Source organism: Carya illinoinensis, chromosome 6 (genome assembly GCF_018687715.1).
Source record: "Carya illinoinensis cultivar Pawnee chromosome 6, C.illinoinensisPawnee_v1, whole genome shotgun sequence".
Lineage (NCBI taxonomy): Eukaryota > Viridiplantae > Streptophyta > Magnoliopsida > Fagales > Juglandaceae > Carya > Carya illinoinensis.
The window spans coordinates 36,505,940-36,524,542 of record NC_056757.1 but is presented as its reverse complement, the minus strand read 5'-3'; the positions used below and the strand labels follow the sequence as shown (position 1 = coordinate 36,524,542).

At 37.5% G+C, this 18,603-nt stretch overlaps 3 protein-coding genes and 1 long non-coding RNA gene across 4 annotated transcripts; 3 read left to right on the top strand and 1 right to left on the bottom strand.

Annotated features, from left to right (window-relative positions):
- On the bottom strand, positions 1 to 6,070 carry LOC122313491 (E3 ubiquitin-protein ligase MBR2-like). The gene is made up of 5 exons (XM_043128555.1): positions 5,798 to 6,070; positions 2,882 to 4,766; positions 795 to 893; positions 577 to 717; positions 1 to 417 (listed from the first exon to the last, which is right to left on the bottom strand). The coding sequence occupies exons 2-5, from the start codon at positions 4,580 to 4,582 to the stop codon at positions 286 to 288; spliced, it is 2,073 nt and encodes a 690-aa protein (XP_042984489.1). The 5' UTR covers positions 4,583 to 4,766; positions 5,798 to 6,070; the 3' UTR covers positions 1 to 285.
- A 1,461-nt stretch (positions 6,071 to 7,531) lies between these two features.
- LOC122312383 (protein ALP1-like) lies at positions 7,532 to 9,369 on the top strand. The gene has a single exon (XM_043126965.1). It carries the CDS (start codon positions 7,669 to 7,671, stop codon positions 9,007 to 9,009), a length of 1,341 nt encoding a protein of 446 aa, XP_042982899.1. The 5' UTR covers positions 7,532 to 7,668; the 3' UTR covers positions 9,010 to 9,369.
- A 3,565-nt stretch (positions 9,370 to 12,934) lies between these two features.
- On the top strand, positions 12,935 to 15,004 carry LOC122312350 (caffeoyl-CoA O-methyltransferase 5). Its single transcript, XM_043126925.1, has 5 exons — positions 12,935 to 13,124; positions 13,318 to 13,397; positions 13,579 to 13,723; positions 13,847 to 13,978; positions 14,381 to 15,004. Exons 1-5 carry the CDS (start codon positions 13,032 to 13,034, stop codon positions 14,672 to 14,674), a joined length of 744 nt encoding a protein of 247 aa, XP_042982859.1. The 5' UTR covers positions 12,935 to 13,031; the 3' UTR covers positions 14,675 to 15,004.
- Positions 15,005 to 17,668: 2,664 nt separating this feature from the next.
- LOC122313794 lies at positions 17,669 to 18,541 on the top strand. The gene is made up of 2 exons (XR_006243499.1): positions 17,669 to 18,015; positions 18,096 to 18,541. It is a non-coding gene; the product is annotated as an uncharacterized LOC122313794 (long non-coding RNA).
- Positions 18,542 to 18,603: the final 62 nt, after the last annotated feature.

The following is an 18,603-nucleotide window of genomic DNA, read 5'->3' as shown; positions in this document are numbered from 1 at the left end:
TGCTTCGTAATGGGACAAATATACTTTTAATGTATATATAATTCGCATGAAGATATGAACGTATTCGTTGCTAAGGTATAGACAAATCCTTTATACTAAAGTAGCATTTTTTTTTCCCCTTTTACAGATAACTACACCTTTTCGTCTTCATATGCAGTTCGTGAACAAGAAAACTGCGTTCAGAAAGAAAGGTATGTTTAAGTTATTATCAACCCAATTATGGGTTTGTTGATTCATGTGCAAGGAAATAATCATTTCACGGATTAGACAATGTCATCATCCCTCTCATGTCAACAGGGCTGTCGTTTTACAAATGGGGCATAAATTCTTCTGCATTAGCCACTGTTTGATGCAATCGGTGTGGAAATCATGCCCACAATCTAGTGTCCCAAGACCATCCCCATCGGCATATTCCTCCTGCCACAAAGGTTCAAGCAGTGTAAACAAAATTACGGCAATCCAAGACGGCAGTCTACTTAAGAGATGAAAAGGAAAACAGAAGGTAGAAATATAGCGGTTTAATAAATTTAAAAAAAAAATACGTGCACACAGAGTAGAGATGGAGATAGCTCATACCTGACAGATACAGCATGGTTCCAAGTCTGGAGGATTTGGTGCAACAGTTAAATGTTTCCGCTGTTTCATTAACTTGAAAATGCTATCCTCACTCAGTCCAGTGCTCACATCTCCAATGCGTTCTTCCAATGCCAGCAGTTCCTAAAATCCAAACCGTTTGTATCAAGAGAACAATTTCTACTAGAATTGCCGATGGAAAATAATTTTTCTTTTCATACCTCATAAGACATGTTATCAACATCAAGCCTCATATCCCTGTGCATGTCATGCACATCAGCCATGCCATGATATATGAACGGGTCAAAAAACATATAGTCCTGGCATATCACCAATATGAAGTTTAAATGTTAGCCAAAGCCATAGCATGTGTCAAATGGCAAGCACGTACTAAGCATTTTTCTGGATCAACAGAGCATCTTAGTCAGTCCTAACTAGGTGCGTGCCTAAAGAGCTATCATGTCAATTGTCTTACTCACAAGTGCAAGGATCTGCTGGCAGCTTGAGTATGCCGAATCATAAGGAAAATTGTTTTAAGTGTAAATGAAAGGTACACAAAGCATGTGGTCCAATATGCTTCTTCTCAAGTTCATATTTAATTTTCTCCCAATAGTGGGAGTTGATCAAACATAAGGATAAGAAGGAGAATTTAAGTGTTAAGGTGTGATGGGAGGCAGGGAGTTTGCAAAACTAAATGTATGCGAGCATCTTGCGTATATGTCATCCATAAGAAAGTACTCTACATGTGCTACACATGATACCCAACAGTGGACCATATGCCATAGCCATAAAAGGTAGCTCACGGTTCACATAGTCAAGCCAGCAGCTTTACAACAAAAGCATATCAAAGTAAGAAGACAATGAGATAATAATCCATTCCAGTATAATCGTTCGCTGATCATCCATGCACCAACAACATACTCATAATTCTTTTTTAGTCTACCATTAGTTGCAACGCATAACTGGTGAAGAGATTATTCATTTTTTTCTGATAAGATAAATTGTATCAAAGACAGTGGGTGTTACCCCAGTGTAGACCGCCAGCTATTGGTAAAGAGTGTTTAGAAAGAACATCTTCAAATACACCACAGACTTCTCACTCCCTTGTAAAATACTTGCTTAAGACCCCAGAGCTAAAAGTTGAAACAAGTATTTTATAAATTTAAATTAGATACCCGAACAAGCCAATAGCTCAAATCGTTGATTGTACACAACAAAGACTGAATAAATTCAATACTCTCAATTTCAACCAAACTTTGATGAACCATGCAGCAAGCTTTTCTTTGAAAATGTGTGTTGGCAAATAAAAAATTACAAGATAATCCAGCCCAATTTCTTAAGACGTTGGAGCAGTTTCAGGGGTGTTTGGGGTATGGATACAAGGAGATAGCTCCAGGTGCTCCTCACCCAACATCCAAAGGGCACCACCAGAGTGATGGGTAATCCAAGGGTAGGTCTGCTTTGTCCTAGATTAACTATAGTTAAATGGAGTCTGTCTTGCTTTGATATGCTTAAATTATCAATTGAGAAAACTTGCACTGAACTGAGATGTATGATATCCTACATCTGTGTGGATCAATGTTCACTTTTTTACTCATTTAAAACTACAAAACTAAACTAAAAAGCTTTAAACCCATCTACAGTGGTTCAACCCAAGACCATAAGTTGCAGATAAAAGCTAGTTACGAAGATGGAAATTCTTAGTTTACTTTTCTAGGCCAACATAATATCAGGATGAATAAAATTTCCTGAAGAACGTCCAAACATTTTCTAAAGATTTATAGAAACAAGGGAAAAAACTCTTAGGGAGTTCAAACATATGCAACTGTACCATTACTACCAGGCACATTACCAATGCGAAGATCCACACATACACACACCGAGAGTACGAGAGAGTTTAAGACTGTGGTTGGGTACTGAAAGTACCTCAGGTATTCTCAGCATACTCCACTACTATTTATTACTTTATTATTACTTTTCACCTACTTTTAATTATTATTCATTACTTTTTACTACTATTCAATATTATATTATTACTTTTCATCTACTTTTTTACTACCATTCACAACACTTCTCACTACCCAAACCCAACCTAACAGCTAGTATAAGAGAATATTATACATCTAAAGAAAACTTTGTACATTTCATGAGCACACCAGTAATAGTTGATACATGAATACAAAACATGGTAAAAGATTGATCACAAGAACATAGCCTCTAAGCACTTATAAAAAAAGCATAGCCTCTAAGCAATATAGACACCAAAAAAGTTAACATGGAGAGGGGAGAGAAACATTAGAATACAAACCTCAGATATTAGTCGTCGTCTCCCTTCAATGTCAACAGCTAAAGCTCGCAAAGAATGGGGCATACCAAGAATATCATCAGTTTGTCTTTCCATAAGAAATGCAGACCTTGGATATTGTTGGTGATGGCCCTGGCCATTAGATCCAGATGACCTCACTGCATCTTGTGAAGAAGAAGAAGGGCCTGAAGGTAATGAGGTAAAATGACCACTACGACCTCCAGATTCCGAGTCAATGGGGGGAAACAAAGACCATGGGGACTCAGATGGTCTTAGCTGATTTTGTGCCGGGGGATTGTGGTGCGGAATCCAGGTAGAATTAGGCCACATATGGATGCTTGAACTGGCGCCAGCTCTAGTAGTGGAAGTAACTCCATCAGAATTGCCAATATTTCTAGAAGCCAAACTCCAACTTGTTGGATCATTTACAGAATTTCTCACATCAGTTGCAGGTTCAAACATGGGGTGCACTGTAGCGTTTCTTGTGATGCTTCTTAAGTTTGGTTCTTCTCTTAATGAAGAGCCTCTTTCTCTAGAGTTGAGAGAATTTGAAAATCCACTCACTCTTGAAGTGGAAGCCCCATTCCAATGGAAAGGATGTGTGATTCCTGACAAACCAGGATCATGCATAGCATGAGAATGGCTTTGGGGACCACCCAAACTTGCTGATGTTACTGCTGCAGGTCTCAGGTCCAGAGAATCACCAAATGGAGCAGATCTAGGTGATTCATGAGAGGAGAAAAAATGAGAATGCCTATTACTCCCTGTTGAAGATAAATTCAGTGGTAAAGCTTCCTGCTGATTTCCAGAACTTGGTCTCCTAACAAAATTTCTGAAGGGGATTTCTGCATTACCCATAACACTTGAAGAAGGAAAGGCATCAGAAGCCCCTCCTCTTATACCAATCCCAATGCTTAGGTTCTGCTGTTCAGAAGGACTAACATCAGAAGAATCCTGGGAGAGTATAAATAGACTGTTAGAAGAACTATAACCACCAGAGCCACCACGCCATCCAGCATTTTCAGCCTGTGGAAAGGAGTTAGAACTTCCACCAGGATAAGACTGCCCAGAAGTACCTTCAAGGGCCTTTCGCTTGCAGGATAAACCCCAAGTCCCCAAAGAAGAACCTGAGCCACCAGTACTGTCCTCCACCATGTAGCTGGAGCTTCCAGATGAAGTCTCAATATAAGTAGATGAACCACAAGCAGAAGATGTCTGCTCTATTTCTGCTCCACTTGACTTGTTACGATGAGGGCCTAGACCAGATTCTATGCCCCCACCACTATTCCCACTATTACCCGCATATCCTTCATTTAGATTCACATTCTGAGGGACATTATTAGAGCTGGAGCCTTCCATGAACAAAGGCCCACTTCTAATCCGACTGCCACCAAGGCCAATATTAACTCTCCCAGGAAAAAGGATATTATTTACTTCAAGTCGCCCTTCCTCCAACCTTGGGCTGGCCCCAGAATGTACATTTAGCGAAGAAGACCACCCATGTTCAATTTTAAACCCATCACCATTCACTTGATTTTGTGGATTCAGTCTAGAGCTGGGTTCACCTGTATTCCAGCCACTAAAGCTCAGAACATCGTGAGTACTTGTGTTCACAAATGTTGTCTCACCAGAAGATACCCTATAATTTGACAACGCTCTTTCTACAGGATCTAGCGTGTTATTCAGAGAAGTCTGATGACTCATACCAGTGCTCTAAGAAACAAAACCCTGCCTAATATCAACTTCAGAGTGGTAAAAGGTAATCCCTGTCCTTGCATCAGGGTGAGTTTATTCCACCAGAAGTTTCTAGGATGCTAAACAAAATTCCAGTTTCCGATGCAAATGCTGGTTCATGTCAAACGCTTCTTGGGCACATATGGAAGGAATCCTACCAGTAGCAAAAGGATACAAATCAAACCCAAGTTTGTGTCTCAAAAACAAGGGACCAAAGAAGGTCAATATAGCTGTATATATTTGGAATTTTGGATATCAAATAATGAAAGAAAGTAGCTGAACCAGATAGGGAAATAGCACGTCAGGGAATGTTAAAAAGGCAACCAAAAGATGCAGCAACGTAAGGTGAAGCTGCCATCGCAAGGACTTAACCCACCTTGCATTTTTCAGTGACAGGAAAACACAATTTACGAACCCATACAACATTGACCTGAGACAACTCCACCATTATAGTTACCAAAGCCTAAAATACATTCCAAAGCCACAGAGAGACAAAGAGACGGGCACAGAGAGAGAGAGAGATCTTTAAATGCCAGAAAAAACGAATTGCTAGGACATGACACTTTGAAATAGTTATTGTATTCCTAAATGGGGAGAAATAACAGGGCCATTGTACAATAATGGTTCTAATAGTAGAGCCGCAGACAATTTTTTTTTTTTTTTTATAAGTAACTAGAGCCCCAGATAATACGTGAACCGTCTTAAAAATTCAAACTTTTCTACCCTAACATTTTAATTTTTTCTTTTAAAGACAGAGCATGAAAGAGTAGTAATCTGCATTATCAAATCACAAATCTCATAACATGATACCAACAAAAAAAAAAAAAAAAACGCTTTGTAAAGATCGCCCGCACTTGCAGCACTCCTTCAACTAGCAAAGCTCCAAATATGCCCACTTCAACATAGCATCATTTAAGGCGATAAAATTACTAGATTCAGCATCACAAGTCTCAAAATCTCAACAACAGCAATTTTTTTTTTTTTAGAGAGGAGGAGGGGGGTTGGTTTGCCTAACATGAATATACTACGAAAAAAACGAAATTTTCAAATATAAATGGAATAAACAAAATTAGATGGGTCAATCGGATCCCTTCAAACAAACGAATAAAAGCCAAAAGTCAAAATATAAAACAAGATACTATAATGGTAACCGTAAGAAGAATTACAGGGATGAGGAAAAAGAACCTGAGGCCCCGAGAGAGAAAAAAGAGAGGATGCGCGTTCAAATTGGGGTTCCGGACAAAGAGAAAAAGGTCGCAGTTTGAGCCAGATTTGGAAACGTTTGCGACTCGTTTCTAATCTCCCTCTCTCCTTCTCCCAGATTCTGAGTCTTCATCTTCGTTCAGTTACTATATCTTGTTTCAGAGAGAGAATAGGTTCATAGAAGAAAGTCGACAGAGGCACAGGAGCAATGGATGAGGGAGAGTGCAGTGATCTGTGGTATGTGATGTGAAAGTGCCAATGGGGAGGTTGGATTGGGTTGGTCTCTTTTTTGGGTCTGGCTCTGATACTCCGACACAGCCCAATTTGTTGTTTACACACTTCACTGAACATGCACTTGAGATCCAGCAGATCTTGCGTGGGCTAATGGGCTGATGTTGTTGCTGTCTAATTTAGTATTTTTTTTTTTTTGGCAGAACAGAACAAATTGTATTCGTAATGTAAGCCAATAATAATGTCAATGCAATTACAAATTAGTATCCAGCAAGATTTTAGGTAGAATAAAATATGGATATTGATGTCTCTACTTAATGGTGTTATTCATAAAAGAAGCATGTTTTGTGAGTAAGTGAGTTGTTTCATTTCATTGCCTATCAACGAGTAATTTTACAGATCGGTTACTGTAGATAACCACATTCTATACTTTATACAAAATAACTTATCATCTCACTCTCTCTCCTCAACTCTTTTCAATCTCTCCCTCTCTCATCAAACTCTCTCTCTCTCTCTCTCTCTCTCTCTCTCTCTCTCTCTCTCTCTCTCTCTCTCTCTCTCTCTCTCCTGACCTCGAACCCTCCTCTATCAATAAACTCTCTCTCTCCTCAAACTCTCTCAACTCATCGGACCCTCTCTCTCTTCAATTTCTTTTCAATTTTTTCTTTTTTCCTCATTTGACTCTCTCTCTCTCTCATCATTTCACTCTCTCTCCTCAACTCTCTTCAATCTCATAAAACTCTCTCTCCTCACCTCAATCTCATTAGACCCTCATCTCTCTCTATTTTCAAACTCTCTCTCATCTTATCAGAGCCCTCTTTCTCTTTTTAAATTCTTTTAAATTTTTTATTTTCTTCTCATCCGACCCCCTTTCTCCCTCTCTCATCACTTCAATCTCTCTTCTCAACATCTCATCAAGCTCTCTCTCCAATCTTCAATCTCCGGTCTCCAACATAACCGCCGTACATGGCTTCAATAGACTATGGAGGTTGAGTTTCGGCCCCTGGGAGGGGGGAAGGGAGGGGGGAGGTTGTAAAGTAAGAACCGGTTCAAAACTCAAAAGAAATAAAAAAAAATGAAAGCTACTTTTCACATAAGGTGTGCAACAGATGATACAAAGCAGTGACTGATGAGAAGGTTTTTCTTTTATCAACATAGATAGTATCTACTTATTAGATTAGATGAAAAACACCAATCACTTATACTTAATGAATAAAAAGAGAATTTTAGAGTTTAGATATTGGAAAATGATAATCATACAACATTTTTCATAATATTTTGTACACAATATTGGTTTAGAGGAGGAATATTTTTGTAAAACTTCTAAGGTTAAAAAGTCAAGTCCTTTAAACTTCACTGAAACAACTGCAACAAAATGGGAAAAAGAGGAAAGTAGACCAATCAAAACTTCCAAAACAGTCGCACGTTATACGTGTCCCCGACCCCGGAATGAAGATTTTTATTGCAGCTAAAAAAGACAAGAAGAAGAATAAAGGGACCGCACGATCTGCCTCTACACCCAGATCAGATGTGCCCTTTGTTTCACGTCCATTTGCCCGCACTCAACCCTTCACACGACAACTCCATACCTCGATTCCCGAGAAAATCAAATCTGCCTCTAAATGGAGTCCCGGAAATTGGCAGCTTTACTCTCCTCCTTGATCTCCGAACTCCTCATGCTCCTTCTACTTCTCTTCCCTTGCTCCAATCCCCTCTCCCTTACGTCCGATAACAATTCTAATTCCCATCGTAATTTCTATTCCAATTCCAATGCAAATTTTTTACCTCTCATCCACCACTTCTTCTTCTCCCAAGAAATCTCCGCTTCTCTCACCCTCCTATCTACTTCCCGAAAACGCAAGCGAATCCATTTACCTGAAAGAGATTCTAGACCTACAGATGACAAAGAAAACCTAGGACTCGGTGAAGTCCGGGTTGAATTCGGACCGAATCGTAGCCCCGACTCGTTCAAGAATTGCTTCAGAATGAACTCCTCAACCTTCGAATGGCTCTCCGGCTTGCTCGAACCTTTACTGGAGTGCCGCGATCCCTCCGGTTCACCCTTAAACCTCTCTGCAGAGCTTCGGCTCGGTCTCGGCCTGTTTCGCATAGCCACCGGCTCCGATTACCGCCAGCTTTCCAAGCAGTTTGGTGTCTCGGAGTCCGTAGCAAAATTCTGCACCAAGCAATTGTGCCGTGTCTTATGCACTGATTTTCGATTCTGGGTCACTTTCCCGGCCCCAAACGAGCTCGAATCCGTGGCCACAGCGTTCCAAAGCCTTACCGGATTGCCAAATTGCTGTGGAGTACTTGATTGCGCAAGGTTCAAAATTGTTCCAAAAAGCCATGTGCCCAAGTCACCAAACGATGAAGTTCAAGAAGACAGAATTGCTGCTCAAATAGTGGTAGATTCCTCATCGAAAATTTTGAGTATTGTAGCGGGATTTCGAGGCAATAAGGGCGATTATGAGGTTCTAAAGTCATCAACTTTATACAAGGATATTGAAGACGAAATGTTACTAAATTCACTTTCAGTGACTATAAATGAGGTGGCTGTGAATCAGTATTTGGTTGGAAGTGGTGGGTACCCTTTGCTTCCTTGGTTAATGGTACCATATGTGGACGCTTTGCCGGGTTCTTGCGAAGAGAATTTCAATAAGGCGCATGGTTTGATGCGTGTTCCGGCACTTAAAACCATTGCTAGTTTGAAGAATTGGGGCGTTTTGAGCCGGCCTATAGAGGAGGAGTTTAAGAATGCTGTTGCTTATATTGGTGCTTGTTCGATGCTTCATAATGCGTTGCTAATGAGAGAGGACTATACGGCATTGTGGGATGGGTCGGGGGATTGTGATCAGAGCACTCGCTGCTATAAAGATAGTGGGTTGGAGGAGAATTTGATTGACAGCAAGGCCTATGTTATCAGAAGTGCATTGGCTAGGAGAGCAAAAGAGTCAAGTGATTAAGCTTGTTCTCTGTTGGTCTCCCTGGTTTGGTGCTGTTTAAAAACTAATCATGAGTCAGCTTCTTGTGAATTTTGGAAAGGCGTGGGTGACCCCTATTCTGATCAACATTTTTGAGATTGGTAATTAAGATTTTTTAGAAAAGAAGATTATAGAACCTTTCTTGCCTGTAGCTCCAGTTGTTCCATTTGCTCCCCAATTGATTTGTTAAGATGCAAACACTTCAGAATCCTTAGCAATGCAGACGATTCTCTCTCTCTCTCTCTCTCTCTCTCTCTCTCTCTCTCTCTCTCTCTCTCTCTCTCTCTCTCTAAAATTAACATGTACTGGACATGGGTAGATAATTCTCAACTTTTTGAGGGCCAAAAAAGCTCGTCTATCTAATTTTCTAGTTCTGATATGGGTTTTACAAAATCTCTCTCAGCTTTTCAGTGACAAGAGAACATGTGGATATTGAAATGCTGTTTAGAAATGAGAACTTCAATATGGTTCCCCTTCATGCTTTACTATCTCCGTAATGACAGTATGTATTTGGTTCCTAGGATCTCACTAGATTGGTACGTCTGGTTAACTTTATGTACTCTTTTGATTTATTAGTCGTCAACTAAGAACATTTCGCGTTCTTCTTGCTTATGTTCCTTTGTGGGCAATAAACCATGGGATATCCAAAATGTAAGATCATCGAAAACCATTATGTCCACTGACTTCATTGACGAGAAGGATTGAAAAGATTTTTACGATTAAGGCTTTATGAGAATGTTTTTGTAGTGTGGTGTAACCATTATATTTTGTGTAATGGAATACAGTAAATTAGATCATAATTTATTAGTCTTTGTCATAATTGCTGCAGAATTGAAAAGTGGCTGTAGATGACAATATTGTTTATATTGCTGCGAGTAGTTTTTGCTTGGTTTTGGTAGTTGTCATTGAAGTTCTATACGTACACTAGCAACAGTACGTGTCTTTGGATTCAAACTTTTAAGGAAAGATTACTTTAAACCAGATTTTCATAGACATGTGAATTTCTTTCTGTTTCCTGCATCCAAATAGATTTTCAACAGCGTCGTTAGATGCAAGATTCGATTGTGACACCTCATATCTATGAAAATGGTGATAAATGAGAGTTTCATGAAGGGGGATTTCACATTGTCTAGGAAATAAGTTTTATAATATAACCTCATATTTGATATTTATGTTGAAACTCCAAATCCTTATTTTTTCCAGAGGAGAAAAGAAGGAAAAAAATACGATACAAGTCGCAGGTATGCAAGGCTGAAAGCTTGCATAGACCTTTTATTAAAAAAATGTAGGGCCCAAAAAAAAAAAAAAAATCTTTTTACATTTTTCACGGTGTAATCTAACTTTTTTACAGGGTGGCTGTAGAGAACTTGCATACTTGATACAACCGGAACTCCACATTGTGACCTATGTTCAACTACCCAACCATTGTCGAAAGATAAATGATATAGACAACGTATTTTACAATAATTTACACAACACGTTGTAAAATAAGAGTATTTTTGTAAAGTGATTTTAATTTTATAAAGTAGTTTACAAAAATACCCATTTTTTTAAACGTTGTTGTGTAAAATGTTTATCATTTTCCGACTTTTATCTTTTGCCTTTTTTCTATTCCCAATTTCCCACACTGACCTTCAGCCTTTCACTATTTTCAATTAATTTGACTCCAATGAAGAAACCTTTTCTTTCCTCTGAATAAATAAATCAGTAATGGAGTAATGTTTTGTCTTCATTTCTGCCCAACACAGATATGGATAGCATATACCTCAACATCCTATCAATGTGTTGACTTGTCATGCATGAATAGATATGAAAAACACTGCATGCATTAGACGTGCAGTAAACAAGACGTCCTCAACAAATAAATCAAGAAATAATGGGAAAAAGAACTGATCTGGCTATAAACTTCTCACGTCCATCTTAAATTTATATGTTTTTTTTTTTTTGAAATTAAACTTTTAAAAATATATGTTTCTCTCACATGTTCAGTCAAATTTATAGACTGAATTGAACCAGGAAACTTCCTCCAAAGAAACCTCCATGAAAGGTCAATGAAGCTGGTCAATCACTCCAAAAAGGAGGCTAGTTTATGCCTTATGTCTTCCCCACACAACCACCGCCCATTTCCGTAGGTTTTGGTTGTGGCGGCTTGTTCAAGTTGTTCGGTTTGCCTATTTGCTTTGACTTCAACTTCAAGCATATGGCCTCGCCCTTATACCTCACCTAACAATGAACCAACCTTGATTTAGATATTTCCTTGTAATTTTCTTTTTCAAATCCGATATTTCACCACCGTTTGTGTGAAGTAGTACCATGGTTTTAAATACCGTACCGTACCAGTCAGAATGGTAGAATATTCCGTACCGGTCACCGGTCTAGTACAGATATTGCACATATTTCGTACCGGTCTGAATACCGGCCGTACCGGCCGTACCGGCCGGTACCGGTCGTACCGGCCGATATTTCGGCCTGTACCAGCCTACGTACCGGCCCGTACCGGCCGGTATTTCGGCCTTCTACTTTTCTTTTCTTTTTTCATTTTTTCAAACTACAAGTTTATTTTTTGACCCCCAATTTATACCAGATTATTTATAATTTATATATATGTATTTATGTATAAATTATTCATATATAAACTATTATTTTATAATATAATTTATTTATTTATATTTATACATATAATTTATTTATATATCGATTATCCCGAAACGGTACACGAAACAATACCAGTATCGAAATATTTCGTTCCAATGCCTTGACCGGTACGCCATCCGATACGGTATTCAAAGCATTGAGTAGTACACTGTAAGGTCATTCTCTACGTATTGATGAAGTGGAATTTTCAGAACTCACTCTCAAAACCATTTTACAAAAAATAAATTGATAAAATATAAATAATATTTACAATTATATCATACATTCTTTTAAAAAAAAGAAAGAGTAAATATAAAATTTATGTAAAAAAGTAATTTTTTATTAAAAATATAATTCTTTTTAAAAATAAAAATAATGCACAACAATTAAACAATCACATTACTTTTTCCACGGTAGACTGCAGTAAAATCTTACAAAAGTTTAGGCACGGCCTACCGACTCTTTGCCTAGTCTTGTCCACCAACCGCACTTCAATTTAAAATTGCCACGTGTATCATTCCACCAAACAGCTTGCGGGTCCGATAAGGCAAATACCTGTATTATATTTATTTATCTATTACTATACACACGGATCGGACAGACACCTTGAATTCTGATTCCTGAAAATTATCTATTGATTTTTATCAAGCATTTTATTGGTTTACAGCGTAGTAACGGTTAAATAAAAAATATAAATGATTAAATTTATATTTCTTTATTCATTTAAATTTGTAAAGTAACTAATAATTTTAGATGATATTAAAATAAAAAAACTTGAATTTTGACTCTATATTTTATGAAAAATGATATTTATAGTCGTTGAGTGTTTAAGTGCCCGTAAAATCTTATTAAAATAAATGAGTTAATATTGGATTCACTTAAAAAAAATTAATTAAATTTTTAAATAATAAATTTATATTTTTTTAAAATAATTATACATTATTTACGTAATTATGACACATATTTTATTTTATTTAAGTAAAAGCGGAGCAGATGCAAGCTACAAAATGGGAGTACACAAAATATTTTAAATCCTTCCTCGCGAGCCGAAAAAGACCCCAACTGAGACCAGGGGTCCACGGGCGATGAATCCAAAATTTCTAATTCCAAAACAATATAATATTGGCCCCAGCGAGTGGGACCTCGAGCAAGACTCATGGTACATTTGCAGTGTCTCACCCACCCCCGACCGGTTTGGCGGGCGGTCCAAACACCCGCCATCCGGTTCAAACCGGATTCCTCTGTCCCCATATATACCCCTCCTCTTTCCTCTTCTCAGCTCAGGCTTAACTGTTAATCGGTGAGCAAAAGTCCAGAGATCAAAAGGCCAGATAAGAGGAAGAAGAAGAACAAGAAAAGGTATTACACCAATGGCTTCCAAGGGAGAAGAAAATCAAAACCAAGCCGGGAGGCACCAGGAGGTTGGTCACAAGAGCCTTTTGCAGAGTGATGCTCTTTACCAGGTACATGTGTTTCCATCAAAGCTTTCATGTATTAACGCCCCCAACGGATGAAAACATTGAAAAGGGAAAAGAAAGAGAATCAATTTATACCATTAGCGGGCTTTTGTAGCTTTTTATTATTATTATTTCAATTATCGATCTTCCATTTCTGGTTTTAAAAGACTGTTTCTGGTTTTTGGGTATGGTTTTGTAGTATATATTGGAGACCAGTGTCTACCCGAGAGAGCCTGAACCCATGAAGGAGCTTAGAGAGGTGACTGCCAAGCATCCATGGTGAGTTTCGTGATTAAGATTCCTTATCTCTGTTTTATGTTTTTTCCTTTCCATCTCAGACCAATTCTGGTACCATGACCCTCAAAAGTTCAATTTAGTAAGAAACAATGAATTTAAATGATTAATGAAAATGAATATTTTATGTCTTTTTAATGTCAATATGGTTTGAATGGTAAAATAGGAACATCATGACCACCTCAGCCGATGAAGGCCAGTTCTTGAACATGCTACTCAAACTCATCAATGCCAAGAACACCATGGAGATCGGTGTCTACACCGGCTACTCCCTCCTCGCTACAGCCTTAGCGATTCCTGACGATGGAAAGGTAAGAAATTTCATAACTTACCAATCATCAATAATAACAATAAGATGGCCTCTCAAATTCAACCAAACAGCCCAAAAAAGTTAAAAAAAAGTAATAATAATATTCTATTTTTGATTGTCACAGATCCTGGCCATGGACATCAACAGAGAAAATTACGAGCTAGGCCTGCCCATCATCGAAAAAGCCGGTGTTGCCCACAAGATCGAATTCAAAGAAGGCCCTGCTCTCCCAGTTCTTGACCTTTTGGTTGAAGATGTAAATTTCTCGAGCCCCATTACTTTCACTGTTCGTAAACATTTTGAACTTATAAAAAAATCATAAATTTTTCTGCAAAAATTAGAAAAAAATAAAATAAAGATACCGCCTTTCAGATAGTTTGATACCATTCAAACCATTACGGGCGAACTCATTCCCCAAAAATCATAAAAAAAGGTTGATACCATCTTGTTACGTGTGTGCATCCGAGCAGACTCAGGTATTGCCTTGGGCCTCGGGGACTACACCTCTCTCAAACTTCAATAATAAATTAAATTTTAATTTTGAAGACTTATTTAAGAATCTTGCAAAACCATTCATTTGATAAGATAAAATAACGACGTCGTGCCTAAAATTATCATAAAGTCTTGAAAGCTAAGCTATATGTTTGGTGAACCACAGGAAAAGAACCATGGAACATATGATTTCATATTCGTGGACGCGGACAAGGACAACTACATCAACTATCACAAGAGGCTAATTGACCTCGTGAAGGTCGGGGGATTGATCGGCTACGACAACACCCTCTGGAACGGCTCTGTCGTGGCGCCTGCCGATGCGCCACTTCGCAAGTATGTTAGATACTACAGAGACTTCGTCTTGGAGCTCAACAAGGCCCTTGCTGCCGACCCTAGGATTGAGATCTGCATGCTTCCTGTTGGTGATGGCATCACTCTCTGCCGTCGGATCAAATGACCAACCAACCCTCCCCCAAAAAGAAAAAACACCGCTGCTCGTTCAACATCAACTCACCGTCTAATTATTTTCCTTTTTATCTTGTAATTCATTTCTACTTTGCTTTTGTATAATGTGATGGACGGTGAGTGATGGAAGATGACCACATTCCGATGGTGCTGATTTCATTTGTTGCCATAAAAATATCATTATTGTATTTTAGTGATGGTAATATGGTCTACACATGTTTGTGTTCGAAATTCAAGTCAATAAGATACAACGGCTAAGTGCTAACTATGTACAAAAGAAAAATAAAATATTAGCCTTTGATAGCGTTTGATCCCAACTCAATGAACGGTCTTACGTCCTTTTCCACTGGTAACTTTCCATGGCCCGATAGGCCTCTAGGTTTTTGGAGTGTAGATTAATGGATGATTAGCTGTATTGTTTTGTTTATCAGCAGTCTAGGTCTTAACATTCTTCATAATACAACCCGCTTTCGTAATCATGCCATCTCATCAAGGCTTCATAAAATTCCTTTTTTTTTTTTTTGGCAATAGGATTCGTGAAAGTATTGCGTGATCAGTTTTAATAGGTTATGATAATGTGTTTTAGAATAATATTGTTTAGATAATTAACATATAATATTGTTTGGTTTCTGTATGCTAAAATGTTTGAAAGAAGCGATCACTCATCTTTTTTAATGTCTACCAAATATGCATGCAAGTTGTGAATCACCTAACTTGTACTTAAATCCGTTCGAAACGACAAACTATAAAATATTAATCCACTTTTACGATCGTCTCCATAATTATGATGTTTTGCACAATAAAGAAATGAATTGGTTGGATCATTGATAATTGGTGGACGGCGGGGGCATCCACCCACCCATCCACCAAACCCAAACATGTCAAAGAGAGTAAGTAACATGCATGATCTGTAGCATACTTGAAGTAAAATAGAATTAACTCTTAATATTATGTTCCCTAGCTAATCTAGTTGTTGAGCTTTGGCGACCAACTTTGTTTTGAAAAGTAGAGACTTGGTTTTCAGTTTAAATGCGCGAAATTTCAACATAGAGATAGTCGTGACCAGAATTCGTCTTCCTAAATGGCAGTCCTCATCAGTTCATTATATTATAGGAAAAAGAGGGTGAGATACCAAGTTCTAATTAATTAAAGGTCCCAGCAATCATGTGGTCTGTCTGTATAACCTAGTGGGCAAGATTGCTTGAACAGATAAGTGTCATCTTCGGCATTCCCATGAAGATACACAGCCTTCTGTTCCACGGTTCGGTCTTGTCTGAGGCTGGTCTATAGTTTAGCTAATCGGGGTCTTTAATTTTCAATTCATTCACATGGCAAAAGCTGAATACATGGTGTAAGAAAGTAACCATCGTGTAAAAGACATCTCAGATTTTTTCTATTTTTCATTCGCTCTGAAAGTCTGAAAAATACAAAAAGAAGGAAGTAATTAATCCTCAAGCATATTTAACACGCGCGTGGCATATGCATGCAAAAAAAAAAAAAAATCAAAAGCAGCGCGACTTTAGAGTTTAGACCATTTTGCAAGCTGTGGATACGGTTTACTGACTCGCGACTAGTGGAAGATAAGCTTGCGCATTATAGACGATGATAGGAACTGGGAAGGAGAAGTGGGAGTTGATTTTTCGAAGCTTCTGGTATCATACGAATTGTGGTTTATATATATATTTTTCAGTTAATGTTACTGGCCTCAATAAAATTTAATTAAAAAATTTATTTTTATAAATTTTAGCTAGTTATTTTTTACAACTTAAATAATAGATTCAACAAATATTTCATTATTCTATTAAAATATTAATTTTAAAATTTTTATTATTTTAATTATAATTATAATTTGAATTCGATTATATCAAATATTATGGATGCATTAAAGTTTATTGTTGTATTAAAATTTATGGTGCTTGTTTGTAATCAATCTTAGTAAATATATAAGCTAAAAATTTGTGTGCAAAGTAGGTTGAGATGTAGTGAATTATATGCTGCTAAAAAAACTAAAAATAATATCATCAACGTGTGGTCCAGTGAATTATAAAAACAAGCATTAGTTCATTAATATGAATCTCATTGAAGTGCTTTAAAGTTTAAAGTGATGGAGAGAAAAGGCAGAAAATATTGAGTTTTTCTTCAACTATTTCTTCTTGCGCTGGAGAGAAGGATGGGAAGTGAATATTTTAGTCCAAAAATAATATTTAGCCAGCCCCTTTTATTCAATAAATTTGACCAACTATATAGTTGATGGTTAAATTTACTGTTAATTTATTGAGCCTATTATTGCATTTTATTTTATACTTTAGCTATTCTTTGGCAATGAGCTGATAGACTTATTCTAAACGGTGCGTTGAAGCCCTCCGTCCCGAATTCCCCCGTCACCGACGTTGAAGCTCTCCTTCCCATAGTTCCCCCCACACCCTCAGTTCATATGAGAACGAGGAAGCTTTGGTGAAGGATTTTGGTATATTCACGTGTTTAGTCTACTTTCTCTAAATTTTTGCAATTTTTTATTTTTCTAGCATATATATATAGATGATTTTCAGTTCATAAAAACTTGTAATTTTTATTCTTTAATTCTTGAAGCCTTTAAAAACCCTCAAAGATTTGGTGGCTATTTATGCTTACAAGCTTTGGTTATGGTCTCCAGTATTGTTTGGTCACACAAAATTTTCATTTCAAATATAAAATTTTTATTTTATTATTATAACTTTTTCAAATTCTCGTACAAAATATAATAAACAATTTAATTTTTTTCTTAATTTTTCAAATTTTAAAATAATAATAATATTAAAATATAATATTTTAATATTTAATTTTAAAATTTAAAATTTTCATCTAAAAATTCTCTTTGACCAAGCAGAACAACTGAGCCCTAGAAAAAGAAAAGATGTAAAATAGTTCCATATTGCTGTGGCATTGTCCAAAATCTTGGAAAAATTAAAAAATGCGTAGCTCTGATCATAAATGTGTGGCTCTTGGAAAAATTCATACTTTTTCATGATCTCCTAATTTTGTTTTTTGGGTTGTTGAGATTGCATTATCTTTCTCTATTAGCTCTTAATCTTAAAGCTGCCTGCGTTTATTTCAAGATAAATAACTCTTGATCTTGGGCTCAGAGTCATTGTGATCTATTCCATTAGAAACACACAAGTGAAGTGGGTTTTCAATGATCTAGATTCACCATAGGAAACCAATTAAAAATGCGGTCTGCTTATTCTCACCAAATTTTTGCAATTTTTCCCTCATTGATGTGTGCTAATAAGCCTTTATCTATATTACATTTATGTCTCGTCTGTACGGATTTCAGTTCTTTGGGTTTAATTCCTGGTGGGCTCTCTCTCTCTCTCTTCTCTGGAAATATTTGATCTGATGGCTTTCTGAGACTTGGAGACCTCTATTTAAGGCAGTAGCGAAGACGTGCCGGTGCAGAGCCATGCCGATGGCGGAGACGAGAAGTGGCTGGGTATCGTGGATTACTGCCAGAGTGCCTTGTTCGTTCGTGCTAAGCGAGAAAGACGAAGGCCTCTGCATCCTTAATTCAGCTTTAGCACAAATTTACGAATTTACCCTCAGGTCAGCCGGGGTTGTGCAAGGGGTGCACCAATTGACTACCCGTAGCAGAATTGTTTCCAAATTTATATGGGCATGTCATGCGCGCGCTTGGGCTTTCGCCACCGATGTAAATGGCAGAATGCCCTTGATTTGGGCCCTCTCGCACGAATAGAGTTCCCTTTGTTCAAAAACTGCTCTTGATTTGTAAAATCCGAGCAAAGTGTATTTCTCTCTCTCTCTAAATTTATATTGTCGAGTAGAAAAAAAATTAAGTAAAAAATGAATACTTGTATTGAAGTTATGACAGTGCGAAAAATACTAAATGAAGATGGAGGGAAAAGATAGGACAGTTGACTTATTAAC

Excerpts from the sequence above, each read along its gene's own strand:
- LOC122313491 (XM_043128555.1), bottom strand. The coding sequence starts at position 4,582 with ATGAGTCATCAGACTTCTCTGAATAACACGCTAGATCCTGTAGAAAGA. Across the intron at positions 718-794 it reads TTGATAACATGTCTTATGAG|GAACTGCTGGCATTGGAAGA; the intron begins GTATGAAAAGAA and ends TTTGGATTTTAG. Across the intron at positions 418-576 it reads AACCATGCTGTATCTGTCAG|GAGGAATATGCCGATGGGGA; the intron begins GTATGAGCTATC and ends CCTTTGTGGCAG.
- LOC122312383 (XM_043126965.1), top strand. The coding sequence starts at position 7,669 with ATGGAGTCCCGGAAATTGGCAGCTTTACTCTCCTCCTTGATCTCCGAA.
- LOC122312350 (XM_043126925.1), top strand. The coding sequence starts at position 13,032 with ATGGCTTCCAAGGGAGAAGAAAATCAAAACCAAGCCGGGAGGCACCAG. Across the intron at positions 13,125-13,317 it reads AGAGTGATGCTCTTTACCAG|TATATATTGGAGACCAGTGT; the intron begins GTACATGTGTTT and ends ATGGTTTTGTAG. Across the intron at positions 13,979-14,380 it reads TTGACCTTTTGGTTGAAGAT|GAAAAGAACCATGGAACATA; the intron begins GTAAATTTCTCG and ends GGTGAACCACAG.